Source organism: Choristoneura fumiferana, chromosome 14, assembly GCF_025370935.1.
Source record: "Choristoneura fumiferana chromosome 14, NRCan_CFum_1, whole genome shotgun sequence".
Classification (NCBI taxonomy): Eukaryota; Metazoa; Arthropoda; class Insecta; order Lepidoptera; family Tortricidae; genus Choristoneura; species Choristoneura fumiferana.
This window is the reverse complement of record NC_133485.1, coordinates 4,961,143-4,980,414: the sequence shown is the minus strand read 5'-3', so window position 1 is coordinate 4,980,414 and position 19,272 is coordinate 4,961,143. Positions and strand designations below refer to the sequence as shown.

At 39.8% G+C, this 19,272-nt stretch overlaps 2 protein-coding genes across 2 annotated transcripts; one reads left to right on the top strand and one right to left on the bottom strand.

Moving 5' to 3' along the window:
- The first annotated feature begins 946 nt into the window (after window positions 1-946).
- Window positions 947-3,320, top strand: LOC141434632 (uncharacterized). The gene has a single exon (XM_074097056.1). It carries the CDS (start codon window positions 1,042-1,044, stop codon window positions 3,262-3,264), a length of 2,223 nt encoding a protein of 740 aa, XP_073953157.1. The 5' UTR covers window positions 947-1,041; the 3' UTR covers window positions 3,265-3,320.
- Window positions 3,321-4,361: 1,041 nt separating this feature from the next.
- Window positions 4,362-19,272, bottom strand: TER94 (Transitional endoplasmic reticulum ATPase TER94). The gene is made up of 15 exons (XM_074097228.1): window positions 19,118-19,272; window positions 18,730-18,835; window positions 15,272-15,525; window positions 13,706-13,898; window positions 12,094-12,304; window positions 10,903-11,115; window positions 10,206-10,399; window positions 9,687-9,851; window positions 8,910-9,117; window positions 8,530-8,657; window positions 7,513-7,678; window positions 6,628-6,797; window positions 6,020-6,154; window positions 5,356-5,510; window positions 4,362-4,984 (listed from the first exon to the last, which is right to left on the bottom strand). Exons 1-15 carry the CDS (start codon window positions 19,132-19,134, stop codon window positions 4,885-4,887), a joined length of 2,415 nt encoding a protein of 804 aa, XP_073953329.1. The 5' UTR covers window positions 19,135-19,272; the 3' UTR covers window positions 4,362-4,884.

The following is a 19,272-nucleotide window of genomic DNA, read 5'->3' as shown; positions in this document are numbered from 1 at the left end:
GTGGCGGCCACTAGTCGCCCAAGCGTGGCCGCCACTAAGTGGCCAATGTGCGGGGGCTCTGACATGAGTGCCTGTGCCTATTGAAATTATTTACTGTCATTTGGTGCAAAATGACAACACGGTATTTGACTATTTTGTATATGTTTTATAAATTAAAACTACACAATGCCTGTTATCGAATAGAGAAACTATTTTTAAGCTACCTTTACAAATAACAAAGTTATAAAGGTTTGAAATTCAAGATTAGACAGAGAAAGACATACTGGCATGTGACGTCACACGCCAGTACCGCCATACTTGCTGCATAGAGAAAAGCGTTTGAGAAAGAGACAGGTATATAGATTTTTCAAAAAAACACTATAAATCCAATTTTCAACCGATTAAAATTTTCTCTTCGCTAAACACTATCTGTAAATCTATATTTTCATAATAATATTAAGATATGGCAAAATCAGGAGTTGTCAAATACCGTATTTGAAATAAATTAACAGGGAAAATTGTCCATCCTGAATATCGTCGAAAATGGAATCTTGACCCATGGTAAAATTGACAAATTTGATGTACATATACCGAAAAAAAAAACAACCACATATTTACGTACACTCACAAATATGACTGATTGTAAATATGTTCCACCCGTAATCATTTGTTTTGGGCCTACATATTAAGTTATGACTTGATTTAGACAACATTCATTTATTGTTTATTCAATTTTGCTCCTAACTTATAATGGATATTCCATTTGGGTTTAATTTATTTAGAACAAAAATTAATTTGGTCGTAAATATTTTTCAGCACAATAACATTTTGACAAAATTTACTTTGGATGGTATTCATTTTGGTCTAAATTCAAAATTATCAATTCATGTCGACGATTTTCCATTTGCACCAAATGACAGTAAATCATCGAAATATATGGCATTTATTATATTATCAAACCTATTTCTAAATATTTAATCTTAATGATTGACAAGTGTCAAATCAAAAAGCCCAATCTTTGATAACTTTTTTGTATTATTTGTTTATAAAATATTATGAGACATGTTTGAATTAGACGAAAATTACCATTATAGAAAATGCTTTTTCGAAAGGGAACCCCAGGTACCCACACAGACATTGATGAAGAAGAAAATGGGTGAGCAGCTAGCCCAGGTCTATTTTAAGTCCATGACACCCAAGCTTAAAGTGCTAGCAGGGTTGGAGCCCCGGCTCAAAGGCGGCGGTTCTGACTGGTACCAACCTCCCTATGACATTCTCCAAGGCAAGCCCGTCCTCAAACCAATCAAAAAAGAACATCTTGGCAAGCTAAGCTACCTCGGGATCGATGGTTTCTCTCTTAAATTCGCCGAAGACCACCAGACCAGAATGGAACTCTACAAACAGAAGAAAATAAGCGATAATAACGACCGTTGGAAAGATTTCATTGTCCTCACTTGCATGCAGTATTGGGAAGACAAATCAAAGGCAGCCGCAGAAAAGAATACTGAGAGGATACAGCGCGCTTTCCAAGAGTTCACTACTCTTTATGCGACATCCCTAACCAAAGTCGAAACAGTGCTCTTCGAAGCTGCCGAAAAGGAGATAAGGAGAGTGAGAAAAGAAGCATTCGACAAAATGCAAGAGCAATACGAAGATTTATTAGAGAAACAGGCAATTATGCTAACAGATAGGTTCGATCAGAGACTAAAGGAAAAGAAAGAGGAACTCAAAGCAGAATTTATAAACAACGTAGAAGAGTCTCGCACATCCATGGTACATCAAATACACGATATAACCGTCGAGAAACGGTCTGCCATAGAAAAATTGAGACACCTACTTGAATGTCAGACACTTGCGTGTCAAGTGTACGTGGCGTTGAAAGAGAGAGAAGAGTGTGCGAAAGAATTGGAACTATCAAAGCATGAGCACAAGAAAAAGGTTAAACTTTTAAAAGAAACCATAATGCTAAAGGATTTAGAAATCTCACTGGCAATAGAAAAAGAAAAAAAACGACGTGCTTTTAATAGGATATGGCAAAAGAAAGTATGTGAAGTTGTAAAAAAGTTCCAAATTTTTGTGTCGTTCAGTCTCAACGTGCTGCCGGAATATGCAGATTTTTTCCTCAATATGGAGAAGCTAATGATGCTGCAGCTAGAGGAAGCTGTCGACAATCCTAGCGTAGAGAGCCTTTTCGTACCAGAACCTCCGAAATTAAATACTCCTATTCCAAAGCCGCATCCCTTCTTCCTCTTCTGTGACAAAGGTTACAAGCCGCAGGTCGATCCAAAGCTCTGTCCTCCGCATTACACCGCTAGCGCCGAGCAGCTTCCTGTGATTGTCATAAATAAGAGATGCATCTACGCTGCTTGCGACAACTTTGAGCGGTTCACTAACAAAATTACTGAGTTCATCAACGGCCGCCGCGGGGACGACAAAGATTTCGAGGACCATCACCGGTACGATCTCGACGTACCTGTCAAATACACGTCTTCTATACAGCTGCAAGAACTTGAACTTGAAAGTTCGTTGATGCAAGTGCTACAAAAAGAACGACCTAACTTAAACGATCTGTCGGTTGAGTGCTGTGTTTGCAGAGTACCGCACTGTTTTTGTAGTCCGATGCACGCTTCAAAGTTCCCGAGTCGCGAGGTGATACCACCGGCGAAGCAACCGTCTTTGCGATCCATCCCATCTGGACACAAAATAGAAACAAGGAGCGTGGAGTTAGAGCTCGAGAGGGAGCCAAAATGGGAGAGTTACATGGACTATGTGAAGTCTAAGAAATGCCAATGCGCTAAGACAGCCAAGAAGCATTTGATGGAACATCTGCCGCCGTACATGAAGAATATGTCTTCGTTTGACGCTCCAGAGCTCCCTAACTATGAGCGATGTTCGCTGGAAACACTGAAGAGACTAGTGCGGAAAGCTCAGCGGAAGGTGCCGCCGCCGCCGCCTCCTCCGAGAGTCCCCTCAAAAACTAAAGATGCATTTACACAAGCTTCTGATACTGAGTTTGATATGCTTTGCACTTGTTTCTCTGCCGACGAGTTAGAGAAGTTGCTAAAGGAAATAACGGACGCTCCGAAACCATGTTCAACACACGAACAAAGAGATCAATTCAAATTTGTGGATGGTTCGATGTCGGACACCCACCTAGGCAAGCAATCCAGCTCTTTTGCAACAGATCGTGCGTTTTCGTTGAGAAATTTGCTTGATACCGCACCGCAACTTGAAGACATCTTCCGAAGAGATAATTGTTCGTTTATGTCATTAAATTCACATTAGAAATTAAAAGTGAAAATACCAAAAACATTCGAAAAATTAAATAGTTTGGGATGATACTTTTTTTTTTTCATTTTATCTTTTATCTTCTTGATTCGTTCCCTAGCTTTTGTCACAGGGTCCGTGCAAAGCGGGTGGTGGTTGAAGCCGGAACGATCACAGCGCTCGCTACGGCTAAAAATGAAACCTATGGTGCTGGCATGAGCTGTCAGATTTTATGGTTTTGGTGTAAATTTGATCACGAGTATTATTAAGATAAATGGTCAAGATGTGTCGTTTGTTATAAATTGTAAAAACACAACAATGTATAATGTAATTACTGATACTGCTATCGTCCAGAATTGTCTAAAATAATGAGAGATAATTGAAATTATTACGATGTTTACTTCTTAGGTTTCTTAAAAAAAATATGGCTCTGTCCATTGGAGGACAATTTTGCCAGTGTTACTTTTTTAGGTTTACTTATTTCTCGCTTGACAGTTGTGACAACTTAATGGCCATAGTTGCCACCGCTATCTGGTGTTGAGTTGTGTCGTCGTGCACGGTCCCAATAAGTAACATACTCGGTGTGATCGCATCCATATTAGATTCAAACGCCGTGCTTCGTGCGAGGCGTAATCAACGCACGCAGCGATAGCGTATCTCCAAGTACTATGTAGTATGCATGCAAGATTGCATTTACTGTAGCAAAGTGACATGCTTCTAGGGTAGTCTTAGCCCTTTTCCAGGCCCCACTAATTTAGACACACTAGTACAGTCACCAGCACTAATATCTGCCACAGCGGAGCGTGTAAAAATATCTGACACGTCCTTCCGGCCCTAGAAATAGTCGTATCAGATATTTATGCACGCTTAGTCAGAATTGCTGCTGGTGACTGTACAAGATGAATCAGTTGTTGGCGACTTCAATTTATATTGTACCATATTTTATAAACTTAGCAAGGTCGAATATTTGTGTACATTTATGTGGTCACTATTTGCACTATGCCTGGAAAAGGGTTAATCTACTAACGTCATATTCACAATCATTTTACCCATTATGCTTTATAATCGGATATTATTTTCCTAAATGAGTACAGGGCAAAAATAAAAACAAAGACTGGTCTATAAAAATCTTTTATTAAAAAATCACTGCGATATTGTGTAATAGTCGCCTACGCACAGGATCTGGCAAATACGGTTAACAATTATTCTATATCATATGATCTTACTGGCTCGCGGGGCGAGCGGTACATTACATTATTCAAATTACAACTAAACATAAGCGAATCGGAACATAAAGAAATGCTATCATTGATTGAAATACAAAATAAATACACTTACATTCCAGTGAAACAGTTCGAGTGAGACGGCACGCGTCGACCTTAATTTTAATAATGAATTTTTAATAGTGTAAATATAGACATTTCCGTGTTACAGCTCTCGTTACATCCCGGATCCGACACACCCATACGGATAACTTTACCAATAATCCTTAAGTAATAATTTCAGTCCTAAAACTGTGTACGCGGGCGCCCGCTCTGCCTGGTCGCTTGGTAGGACCCTGGCTGGCCGGCGACCCTCGGGTGCGGGTGCTGTTCGGAGCAGCGCTGGCGGGGAGCGGGCGCGCGCGGCGCCAGGCGCTTAGCTGTAGAGGTCGTCGTCGCCGCCCTCCTCCTGGAAGGTGGGCTGGTCGCCGCCCGACGTGCCCGTGCCGCCCGCCGCGCCGCCGCTCGTCGGGAATCTATTACAACGAATAAACATTTTATATATTATAAGGCAGTAACAGCGCGTACCCTAGGTACGTCACTGGAGCTTTAGACTTGGATATGGTAGGTATGATAAGCATAAGATGCAGAAAGGCTGTTCTGTAATGGTGGTAAAGCCGGAAAACGCAAGTTAGATTAACCAGCTTTTGTCCGCGACTTCGTCTACTAGAATTCATTCATTGCTATCCCATGAAAAATATGCAAACTTTCCTACGTCCATCCCAGGGTACCAAGTACCAAACACGCAGCAGCGTGCCGCCATCCCCCACAACAGGGCAGGCACTGCCTGTACAATGCACGCCAAGATGTGATGTGTATTGGCAATAATGTACGGTGGGCTACTAACCTGAAGTTGGTCCCGAAGCCGCGGCTCTGCTGCAGCGTCTGCGCGAACAGCTCGTATTTGCGGATGTCGTTGTCGGAGACGGAGCGGCGCGCGAACTTCATCGCCTCCTCGAAGTGCGCCCGGCTGATCTCGGGCACCGGGTCCTCCTCGTCCATCTGTGCACCAAACATTTGTGATAATCAGGACATTAAAACTCACTTAGTGCGGGGGGTGCCATCGTCGTGAACGCACTCATCTATGAAAAAGATCTTCCGAAAAGATCGAAACTACTCGCACCGTTCCTGTCTTATAATCGGTTTAATTTTGTAATCTTGCTGTATCATTACTAGTAAAGCTTTAGTTTGAAACCTATATGTAAGCTATTTAAGGATTTACTCTACCACACACTATAGAAAAACGATTATTAGTAGTTCGTTTGATAGAAAAAAATCCCAAAGTAGTCTCTAAAAAACAAAATAAGCCGTTAGTACGGCGTAAATATTGAGCGGTAAGGTTATGAGTTATAGTCCAACCTTCAGCGCAGTTTGCGCACACATTTAACAAGATTATAAAATCTTATTTATCAAGAAAACCCTATCCTTTCACTAATCATCATATCAAGAATATACAAGCTACCAGGAGCCCCCTCAGATCCTATTTCTCGAAGCAAAATGGTTATACTCACGTCCATAACAGCAGCCTGCTGCTGTTGGCGCGCGCGCTCCCTCGTGATCTCGGTCTCGATGGCTTGCCGGATGGCCAGCTTGCACGCGCGCTGGCAGATCTCCGTCAAATCAGCACCACTGAAGCCTTGCGTCACCTGTACACACACGGTTGCTATTTACCAGCGTTCAGTTTCTTGAAGCATGTGAGTCTAACAACCCTTAAATTGATAGTGTCCGCCACAGTGTACATAACTCAAGACTATCTTTTTGTATATTTTTATGTAGAATTTCTTGGACTATAAAGTACCGACGAAGCTTGAATCATGAACTTTTTTCAATTCTGTCAATTTAAAGGTCCGTTTTTTTTTTTTTTTTCAGTTGCTTCAAAGTAAATAAATAATTGATCAAGTGACACTACAGCGTGTTACATGCCATACGAAATCTATGGGGGTATTAAACAAATAAATATCATGGACAATTGACACCAACTGAGGTCAGTTGGTTTCAATTCATCTCATACTAAGCAAAGCTTGTATTATGGACACTAGGCAACGTATTCCGTTTCGACAACTGATAAAAAGCATATCACTTGATATCAACCATCCCCATGAATGTGTTTCATGCCTACCTTGGCGATGTATGTGAGGTCAACGTCCTTGGCGATGGGCGACTTGCGCAGGTTGGCGCGAAGGATGGCTTCGCGAGACTTCTCGTCTGGCAGCGGGATGTAGATCAGCTGGTCCAGACGGCCGGGCCGCAGGATCGCCGGGTCAATGATGTCCGGTCGGTTCGTCGCGCCTGCACACACGATATACACGGTGATTTTTAATCGGTGATCAGGTAGTTTTTCTAATTCAGCAATTGACAGCAGTCCCAATTAAGTCACACTTACATGGAACTGCAGACTTCTTAAAGCTTTTAGGCTCCGTTTTAACCTGAGACGTGCGAGGAACGTGTTTTACACGAACCAATAGAATCGCTTTATTTCACACCTCGCATCGCTCCGCTCAGCTGTTTTCACCAGAGATGTGCTGTGCGAGGCGAGGTAAATGAAGCGTTTCTATTGGTTCATGAAAAACACATTCCTCGCAAAGCTCAGATGGAAACGCAGCTTAATTATACTTTAACGTATAAGTAATAAGTAGTCATTGGCAAAGTCGTGAATATAGACGTAAAGTCTACGACTGAAGGGAATTGAAGCAACTGCAGAAGAAGAAGAAGCAACTGGTCTAAGTAGCAAGTGGTCTTAAAAGCAACTGGTCCTAACCAGTTTGCGTCGGAAACTTGAAAAAAACTTAGGTTAGGTTAGAGATGCATCAAGGCGCGAAGCGCCTCAGCCATGCCTAATGGGAGCTCCGTCGACATTGAGTCAAAGAATTTTAGACCACTTGCTACTTAAACCAATACTTAGATCAGCTGCTTTTTAGACCAAACGACAGTGGACATCTTCCGGCTGATGATGATTATGACGAATGAATCAATAAGGCCGCTTGAGTTTGTAGTATGTACTGACCGATGATGAAGACATTCTTCTTGGCGCCCATGCCGTCCATCTCTGTGAGTATCTGGTTGATGACGCGGTCGGCGGCGCCGCCGGCGTCCGACACGGAGCCGCCGCGCGACTTCGCGATCGAGTCCAGCTCGTCGAAGAACAACACGCACGGCGACGCTGACCGGGCCTAAGGTAACAAATACTTCTTTAACTTTTCGAACGCGAAAGGTAATAAACCCTGTCGCAAAAAATAGCAATAACGCGGATTAAAATAAAAATAGCCTTAAATTTTACCCTGAATCATTTCTATTGCTAGAAACGTTCATTGGACGTTAGATGTAGGCTACATAAAAGGACTATGCTCTAGCTGGTTTATAAAGTAAAATCAGGCGCCAACAGCCTAATTACTAATAGAAGTAGAACACATAGTAGAACACATTTTTTTTTTTTATCATCAGTATTTCTATTACATTAATTATACTAAGCAATTCTATTCAGTCGTTGGTTATTATGATAAATATGGAAATGCATGAAAAATAAATGCTTACAAGTGAACATTTGCAATTTGCTGTTTAATTTCCTCGCAATTGAAGTGAAAGGCGGGAAATGTAAACGTCTCCGGTGGAATGACGCATTTTATGCACTTCTTGTACAACGTACTATTATATCCATGCGGGGCGTAATTTATACTCGACTACGGCAAAGCAAAAACAGGGGTATGATCTATGGTCTTGACCGGTATGTATGTAGATTCTCTTAACTAATAATTACAAATACAAATGTGAGTATGCTTGTTTGTTATGCTGTCACGCTGGAAGTACTCAACCGATCGTGATGAAATTTGGTATAGGCTAAGCTAAAAGCATTTTATTTTCTTTGCAGACGGGTAAACTGGGTCGGCGGCCATAGTTTTTTTGACACAGCAATCGTGAGTTTTCTAGGAAGCTTATCAAAAAATGTATTAAAATAGTATATCAACCTGCGCTATTTTTTTTTTAGATTTCGTCATATATTTTAATAGAATAGAAACGTTCTCACCTTATCGAAAATGTCTCGCACGTTCGCCTCGGATTCACCAAACCACATGGTCAGCAGCTCGGGGCCCTTTACCGAGATGAAGTTGGCTTGGCACTCGTTGGCGATCGCCTTAGCCAGCAGAGTTTTACCTGAAAACGAATAAGCAATGAACAAATGTTTTTAGTTTCAGCAAATTAGCTTGTTGAAGTGGCAGCAATGAGCAAGCCTATATAGCACGGCTAACAGTTGGCTTGGGGCTGAAATTCTCGCTGGACTTATGTCCAATAGTGGACATCTTACGGCTGATATGATGAAGAGTCTAGTCTACATAGCCTGATTAACTTCCCAGAAATTACAAGTCAATCATCACACAGACATTCAATACGCAGTAAAGCACTGACCGCATCCCGGGGGCCCGTAGAAGAGCACTCCGCGCGACGGCTGCATGCCGAACTTGAGGAACTTGTCGGGGTGCTCCACGGGGTACTGCACGAGCTCCTGCAACTCGCGCTTGACGGACTGCAGCCCGCCGATGTCGGTCCACGACACGTTCGGCACCTCCACCACTGTCTCGCGGAGCGCCGACGGGGAGGACTTTGTCATCGCGTACTGTGGAACGACACATACATTAAATACATACATACACTCGAAAAATATTACCCTCCTTCGGGCAGTCCGGTAAAAACCATGGAGCAGGCACGGCAAAAGATTCGCAGATTAAAATAGTAGTGTCACGAGGACACACTGGGAAATTTAGCTGTGTATGCTAAAGAGATCCTGCTTTTTCGCCGAACCGGCACATTTTTTATCTCACTCTACATACGAAATCACCTATTATTGCATACGTTTGAGGGCCAGATTTATTGCCGCTCAGTATATTTTTCCAAAATTATATTAATTTCCCAACTGTTTCATATGGACGAACCATTTTTATTCTGAAACTGTAAGCTATTCAGAATATATTCAGGACTATCCTGTAGAACACTATAGGTTAGGTTAGTTTTGTAAAATTAGAGAACAATGCAAGGATTCGTCCCTGTTTGCCATAGATTTTTCCGCATCAAAGGGTTGACAGAACAATGTTTGGTCCAAAATTACTTATGTTACGTATTGAGTGCGGTTTTTCCGTCATTCGCACGATCCGTGAATTAGGCGGAGAGGCTCAAAGGTGTACTAACCCGGAAGTTGTCCATGGACACGGCCAGAGAGTTGAGCACCTCCGCGTCGATCTGCTCATCTTCCAGGTCGATGAGGTCCATCTTCTCGCGGATCTGCTGCAGCGCCGCCTCCGAGCAGAGGGACGCCAAGTCCGCGCCCACGTGCCCGTGGGACTCCGCCGCGATCTGATGCACATAACATCAATTAATATAAGTAAATATTGTGGGATAATTTACGATTGACTAGAGCAGAAACGTCTATCAATTTAGTGTACTTCTATTAGATGACTTTAATCTTGCGCTTGAAATTTTGGGACTTTACCCCAATCCCGTAAGAATTTGCTGTACAACTACTTTTGTGGGGTGAAAAATAAATGCTTTTATTATAGAGAGAGTAATATGTCCCATTATAAGGGAAGTATTCGATCCTATAACGTGACGATCTTCTTTTTTTTTGGGGTTGAGTCGTCTTAAAGCCAAAGACACTGTCCTTGCTTTTGTTGACTTGTTCTCCATGACAATGTCACAATACGAGCATACCTGTTCTAGATCGACATCATCCCCAAGCTTCATGTTCTTGGTGTGGATACGCAGAATCTCGAGGCGTCCGGTGGCGTCGGGGATACCGATGTCTATTTCGCGGTCGAAGCGGCCGAAGCGACGGAGCGCCGAGTCGATGGAGTTCGGACGGTTCGTCGCCGCCATTACGATCACATGGGACGATTTCTTCATACCTGTACGGTATTACACAAAAAAGTTGAGAATTATATTTCAAGCTTCCTGTGAGTAAAGTGAGTGAATGAATTTTACAACATCCTTGTATATCAAAAGATAAATTTCAAGGAAGGCGGGTGTTATCATGGTGTGCAATGGCAATGTACAGTAAAGTGCAAAAAAGGGGGCTGTCTGGATTTGGTTCAATTTACCCATTTACCCGAGAAACCTCATATCATATCATATTCCATTGACATATCGGACACATAGTGCGTAGAGACGATGAAAGTCTAGAAAAACTGATTGTAGTTGGGAACACCAAAGGCAGAAGATCGCGCAGTCGTTCACCAACGAGATGGACCAATCAAGTAAAAGACTAATCGTCCTCCAATTTGAGACGCGCTGGACAGTCCCTGTCATGTAGCCTGGCTTGTCGGTGTAGGCAGATTATCCGCTCCAGATGCAATCATGATACTGCCCACGATCCTCAGACATGAGTGTCAGGCCCAAGAGAGAGACTCACCGTCCATAAGAGTGAGCAGCTGCGACACGATCCGGCGCTCGACCTCGCCGTGGGTCTTCTCGCGCTTGGGCGCGATGGCGTCGAGCTCATCGATGAAGATGATGGCGGGCGAGTTCTTATCAGCCTCTTCGAACGCCTTGCGCAGGTTGGACTCCGACTCTCCGGCCAGCTTCGACATTATCTCGGGGCCGTTAATGAGGAAGAAGAAAGCGCCTGAGGACATAATACATCAATTATTAGTAATACATTTTTTATTACTGTGAATTCGATATATGTAACGCGCGGATGCCGACGCTAATGTCCGCCAGTTTTCCGCATAGTGGGAACACTAATTCGAGCGGCTTGCACTACACTACACGAAAAAAAAACAAGAGTACATAATTATGCATTTTCCATCTTTTTTTAATACATATCATAATTTCTAAAGTGGTCAAAAATTGGTGGTACGTTAGAATAATATTAATAATCTCTTTATTTGGACCAATAGTCATTTGGCAATATATTAACAGAATTAAAATATAAATTGTCACAACACCCCCCTTCAATATGCTTACAAAAACCAAACTTCAATTTCTAAACCAAAAACAAAAGTAGCAATTTAATAATTACTTAGCAAAAATGAAGGAGCATGGTCATGTGCGAGTGTGTGTGTTGACATTGTTAGCTTTATGTATAATACTACATGGGATCATCTATGAATTATGTCACACATTAAAAGAGAGGGTGGGCCTAGTCATTTGCAACTCAAGAAGTGTCAAACCAAAAATAATTGAAATTGGCGTAATTTATGGCATAATATAGCGTAAATGGTACACTTAAAGACCAGTCAGATTTATGACTCAAAAGTGACAAAGTAAAAATAATTGAAATTTGCGTAATTTATGGCGTAAATGTTACACTTTTCTGACCAGTTTACACCCCGTTATCAAGCGAGCCTACCTAACATTATGTGCAATGTCAATAAAAAACTTTTATTTAAATTAAGTTATCAGATAAATTTTGGAGTTCCCATACATAGTTACAACGTCGAGACTTAGATAGTTTAGTTTGTATTGCACATAACTAACGTTAGGTAGCAACAAAATTGCCTGCTTGATAACGGGGCATGTTTATGGCACAATATGGCGTAACTGATACACATCACTGACCAGTCAGATCTAATAGCCAGATCGAAGTGAAATGTTGACTGACCGGTCTCGTTGGCGACGGCGCGCGCGATGAGCGTCTTCCCGGTGCCGGGCGGGCCGTACATGAGGATGCCGCGCGGAGGCTTCACGCCGATGGCCTTGAACAGCGAGGGGTGCCGCAGCGGCAGCTCCACCATCTCTTTAATCTGCGCGAGCTGCTTGCGGCAGCCGCCGATGTCGTCGTAGCCGACCGCGTTCAGCGCTTCCTCTTCCTCCTGTTAACAATAAACGATACATCAGGAGGCCCCTATTTCACCAACGTGACAATCTCAGTGACAAATCGTCACTACTTTTAAAAAAACTCGTAGCTCAAAATAGATAACTTTTCGGAGTGAACTTTATAGACATTACATCAAGGTTAGATACGAGATTTTTCAAAGTAGTGACGAAATGTCGAGTGACAATCAATTATTTGTATCAAAATTAAATGATAATTATGTCGTTAAACAAGAATTATTTTTCGTAGACGACATTTATTTGTAGATTTCTCGGTAAATCTTGACCTGAGATCAAAGGCGTCGCCAGGGGGGAGCAGGGAGAGGCCTGTCATTTTAAGAAGCAAAATATTATTTCGTTGTTACCCATCTTTACGTGTTTCATCTACTAAAACTAGCAGAACTATAACCAAGCTATATTATGGTAATATATTCATGAAATTCCACATTCAGGGTTAAGCATACGAAATTTAACATTACAGATAAAAATATAGTCACAGACAGCTGTATTTTTTTTTTGAGTGATGTTTCTCGGTCAGATAAGTATTAAAAATAAAGGTAAGTAAAAACTAGCTGTGCCATTTATGCCCGCAATAAACGCAAAGGTTTTCTTTGTAAATTGTTACAAAGTCGTAACAATTACTAGTAGCTTACTTTAATGGGACATTAACGACACGCGGCGACTGCACGACCGAAACATCGATGATAAATTAAAATATTCCGTCAGATTGAACCGAATGCTTTCGTGATTGATTGCGGAAGATTTGTTTTAGGGCTCCGCACCCAAAGGGTAAAAACGGGACCATATTACTAAGACTCCGCTTTCCGTCCGACCGTCTGTCACCAGGCTGTATCTGTATCTCATGAACCGTGATAGCTAGACAGCTGAAATTTTCAATAACGAAAGAAAGTTGTTGTAAAATATAAGTAAAATAAAAAAGTTGTTGACAATTTGAAATTATTATTTTTTACTATTTGCGATTCAGATGACCCTTGACGTGCTCTACTTCTGGTACCTACTTAGAACTACTTCCTGGGACACCTGTATAATTTTTATCTATTTCCAGGCTCCGCGTATTCAGATGCGCTACCACAGGTGCCATCAAAATTTTATTTTGCACTCAAAACTGGTTAATGACGTTGGCGCGCCATGTCTTCTGGCGTCCTCTTGCTCTACCTCACTGCCGGGGCGTTCTCTCGTCCTTGCAATGCCACTGCAGTCCATGTGAATTAAAATTTTGTCACTACTTTGAAAAAATCTCGTATCTCAAATCAATACGTCAACAAATATGACCCTTAAAACAATGTTCATTAAGTTCACTCGGAAAGATCATCGATTTTGAGATACCAGCTTTTTTCAAAGTAGTGTCGATTTGTTGTTTAAGGCTGGTGCACACTAACCTCCCGCTTGATGGGCTCTCCCTCGCAGTGAATGACGGTGTCAGGAGCGACGATGCAGTAGGGCGACGGGTCCGTCTCTACCACCTTGAACTCGACTGCTCGCATGCCTCCGCGGACCATGAAGGTGTCATCGCGGTGGATGGGCCGGTAGGCCTCCATGAAGTATGGCTTCAGGTATACTTCAAACAGATTTCTGTTGGGGAATAGGTTTGTTATGGTAACATTTGGTAAAAGATTAATATCAAATTGACCACAAGCTTCATACTATAACTATTATTAAATGGATGATGTGGCCTGATTTTAGTTTTCTTGCTAGGAATTAAATATAAAGTATGAAAAATATGCAAATCATGAATGATTATGCAACTCACAAAAGTAAAATAAAATAACCTAAAGTTCAAAGATCTTACTAAATTGAAATGTTAAAACACTTTCAAGTCAACAAGTCACAAATATACGTCTGCCCATGGGAATCTAGTACAATCTCAGGATTTCAAATTTGCTTCCGAGGTCCTATAATTGGCTTTGTTGTTACTATAAAATAAGCTTATTCTATAATTTATAGCAGTTGGTTCTCCAAAAATAATAAAATAAACTGCCGGATCTTATGGGTAAAGTCTAGTACCAGATAAATAAAATACAAATTAGTCAACTTTACTGTAGTTGCTTATAATTGGAGACTGAGCCATCACATGAGAGACTCTGTTGTTGTTCTGTCTGATGGTAGTCTAATATATGGTAGCATGGTGTATGGTTCTGTTGCTCTGAAGATGAGCTCTAGTTGAGTTTGAAACGCGCCAGTGTAGTGTGGTGTGGTGATAGATGGGTCTGTGTGGGTTGTGTGTGTTCTTATAGTGTGGAGGTGGAGGAACTGCATGAACATGCATATTTTGCATAAACTTAGCTATCATAAGGTCGAGGGTGAGCAAAGACATTCTTTTAGTTCATTGATATGGACCTCTGCAAAGTAACACCTGATTCAATACATTATGATGTTTGTTCCCTTTCACTACTGAACCGATTGTCATAAACTTTTCCATACATCATATTGGAAGACCAGAATTATAACCTCCTGGGACCTAACTTTTTTACTTACGCCCTAGACGTGGTTCACCAGCTTTGTTATTTTGGATATTATTTTAAAATTCTTTTTTGAATCAGAATCAGAATTATTTATTTGTAAAACATTGGTAAACAAAATACAGGTGGAAAAAATATGAATATTTATGAAATAAAAATATTTAAATGAACAATTTGTACTTTGTGAAGTACAATCGGCCGTTATTCTTAGTGTTAATTGGTCGAGGGCCCACAAACGAGGATAATAGGATTAATATAATACATTTTATCTACAAAAAAAAAATGTTGTTCCCGGGTCGCGCGAAAAACGAATTCATCGCAAATGACGTCGTAGGCAACAAATATGATGTTTGAGAATGGCATAATATATTCTATTATCAGCAATCAGGCTAGTAGTCACCATTAACAAAACAACTCATGTTACTGAAAGTATTTGAATTCTTCCATCATGGAAGCATTTTACTATAAATCTAATATATTACATACCCAGTCAAGCCTTCAACAGAGTCGTCAATTGGCAGTATATGAACGCGCTTCCCGTACTTCACCGACGGGCACGGCGCGATAGACACGACATCCGACAGACGCACGCGCAGGTTGTTGCGCACGACACGGTTCATGCGGATCTTCTCATCGGGACAGTTCTCGTCTGACAGCACAATGCAGACGGTCTCCTTGCGACGCTTGCCTTTGAGGAGAACGGTGTCTCCACGGAATAGTTGTAGCTGCTCCATTTTCGCCTGCCCGGGGGATGTAAGTATTGTTATGAATTAAGGTCAGGTGAATTGGAGAAGTTATTAAGATGGTTTTAGCTAACCATGGAGTTAACATCAACATTAAAATTTCACAATCCATTGATAAAATGTATTTGACGGATAAAATTAAATGTGATGCTGTCTGTTTGTTTTGTTCGAATAGACGCAAGACAGCATCACATTTATCCATCTGTTAAAATTAATCAATAAGTGGTGAAACAGACCATAAATCTTTTATTTAATTAATTGTCCCGTGATATTTATTTATTATTTATTTATTTATTAATGTTGACTCCATGGTTTGTTTTCATCTTTTGCTATGGAAACTCCAAACCCTGGGGTTTGAGATAGCATCCCTATTATACCTAACACCTTTCCACCCTATTCCTGTAAAGTGAGAAATGTAGGTACAGAAAGTAGTGTGGTACAGTACACCCACAATGTTAATGTTGCTTGGGACTTGTCTGTTTTCTTCATTTTAATGATGATTCAAATAAGTAGGGACGGGCCGAAATTCGTTTACATTCAGTTTAACCGGCACTAGAAAATAAGAACATACTTGTACTATTTTGACTGAAATTAAAAGAAAGCATGTCTGTCATATCAGTAAAATATGCAACAAAAATTCAATAAACTTAGTAGGTACCTATTCTTTTAATAAACATCTTGATTACAATTCATAAATTGAATTAAAAAAAGAAGTTTTTGGTTTGAATATTCACAAACTAATCACTGAGACACATTAAGGTATTTTTAATCATTAAAGGGTGTTTTCAATAATCAAATTTTACAATCTATCTACTCTTATTTAAAATTCACTAGAAGCAGTTTATTGAAAATTTTATTTTTACCAAATGTTCGGCCAAAGTTCATATTCGGTTCAAACCACATTTGGCCCATCACTACAAATAAGAAAAAAAAAACCATCTTATTTTGAGCTCTGAAGAACATTAGCAAAGTGATTTAAGTGTACATAATAATGTATGTTGTGACCAAACTACAACTATAACCAATAACCAATTTTAACAATGTGGTTATTTCTGTGAAGTCATGTTGTCAAAACTATTTTTATCAAATTTAAACCGGCAAAAAACTTCATGAGAAATAATTATATTTACATCAAAGTAGATAACTATTAGATGATTATTAGGTATAAATATTGACTCGAGTGTAAACTGGAAATCACACATACAGGCCGTAAAATCGAAGATGTCGAAATTTATTTATGCACTGAGTGTCCTTAAAACTAATACCAATATGGAGACAGCTTTATCAGCGTACTACGCGTATGCGCACGCCTGGTTGCAATACGGTGTGATACTGTGGGGAGCGAGCACTGACTGCCACCAATTACTTGTGATGCAAAAAAAATGCATTCGCATTCTCACAAACACACGGATACCTAACAGCTGCCGCCCGCACTTCACAAAACTAAAAATTTTAACACTTCCGTCCATATACTATTGGAAGCGGCACTGTTCGTCAGGAAACACGCAAACCTATTTACGACAAGAAAGACACTGAGATCACACAGGCAAAATAAAAAACAATTATTAATACCAAAAACTAAACTAGCTATGTTTAAAAATGGCCCTTATTGCCGATGCATACGCATAGCAAATAAAATACCGGATATGATCACTTCGGAAACCAGCGACCATGTATTTAAAAATAAGTTGAAAAAATTACTGGTAGAAAAATGTTACTATGAAATTGATGACTTTTTAAATGATACACTATGAAAATTAAATGTTAAATAATGTAAATGCCCCTAGTAGTTCATAAGAAAATTTTAATTGTTGCACTACTTTTAAGAAATACGAAATAGTTGAATGATGACATTAATAATAATATTGAAACTAATAATTTGACATTGAACATTATTAAAATAAATTTCATTTAAATTTCAATCTAATTAAGTTACAAAAATTCACAATAAATTCTTATTACCTATATTAGCATTAGTATTTTAATGACATCACTCCTCTAATCCGTGGAGATAATGAATTATTGGAGTAAAATAGTTTAAGGATTATCATTTTTATACCCTAACAGGGTGTCGTGTACCTACTATTTAATAATATGTCACCTAATGTAATGAACATGACTTATAAATGAATAAATAAATAAATAAATAAATGATATCTAAACTATTGAGTTTTAAACAGAGTTAATTGCAAGTTATTGGTTATTTTCATGGACTTAGTCGCTTATTTCGAACAGTATTATAGGACACTTTTATCTCAATCATATGTATATGTACTTTGAGAATGAGACTGAGTTATGCTGCAATGGACCTCAAAAAAATAAGAATGTTTTACAGTCCAGAGTCATGTGCAGTAGACACATACAAACAAAATCTGTCTATGGGTCTTTAATCCAAATATCGAGCTATGATGCCAAATTAACTCCAAGCGCTGAAGAACTTGGTATTGCAAGTTAAGAAAAAAACACATTTCTTATTTGTTGTTTCCCCATAAGTAGTTAATTTTTGCAAGCTTGTTAAACTTTGTCATAACTAAACTGTTACTAAATTGTTAAACTTGCACTGAATAGTTGACTGATTGTTGATTAAGGTCAAACTGTGCAAGTTGAATATCACTCGCTTCCAGTGATCAGACTAGCTTGAAAGTTTTTACACATAGAATGGATGACAATACAAATACAATCAGCCATAAAACAAATGTATACCCACTTTTTATTATTAGTTATTAGCAAATCAATCAATTACAGGGTTTTAAGTTGACCTGTTAATAAGTAATTAAATTAGTAAAACGTTGAAAGATTATTTTGAAAACAATAGTATGAAATTTGGCATGATAATGCAAAAATAGGCAGCCAATAGACTCATTTTACTTTATAATTGCCTAGAATCTAGCTAATACACATACCTATGATCATGAAGAAGAAAGAAAAGAATGATTTGCGACTCTTTCAACTTTCAATGGCCAAATACCATATCCTAATATCAAGCATCCATAGCATTTGTTTCCTGGGGCTTCTGTTTTAGGGTCAATGGAATTATAATGACACATGAAAATTTTCTTCACTTAGAAATGTGATGAAACTTTACACCAATCATGTTTGTCCCTGGATGGAGGACTTTACTAGACTTAGTTCAACAGCATTATCGTCCAGTCAGGTTACTGAAGCTCCAAAAAACAAAATGGGAGACAAAGGATTTCTGACCTGTGAGAGGGCGACGACTGAGTTGTCATCACTGACGGCCTCTTCGACGATCAGACGGTTGGGCCTGTCCTTGCGACGGAGGATCGCGGTCGACAGGTCATCAGGGCTGCACAAAACAACCCCAGGTAAAGCCGCCGCAAATATAACCCCCACTCGTCGCAAACAAAATCAAATAAGACAATAATTTCCTTTTCAAAACACATAATTATTCACTCAAGTACAATATTTCATCAATGAAATTGCAAAATTCGATACCACAAAATGGTTTTTCATTCATGTAGACATGATGACAAGCCAATTTTCCGAAGTTCATTTTCGAGCTTATAGCCATTGAGTTTCATGAAAACATTAACGTTGTAACGAAAGTTAGAAAATATTATACACTTACCTCTTGTTGTCTGCCATTTTTATCACAAACTAAATTTATATTCTGGAAATTTACAATTTATTGGAGACGCCGAATGAATAAGCTATGTAATCTCCTCTACTCCCTAAGGTACGTGACGTTGCCGTATTTCATTTGTTCGTCGATCAAGCCGGTGT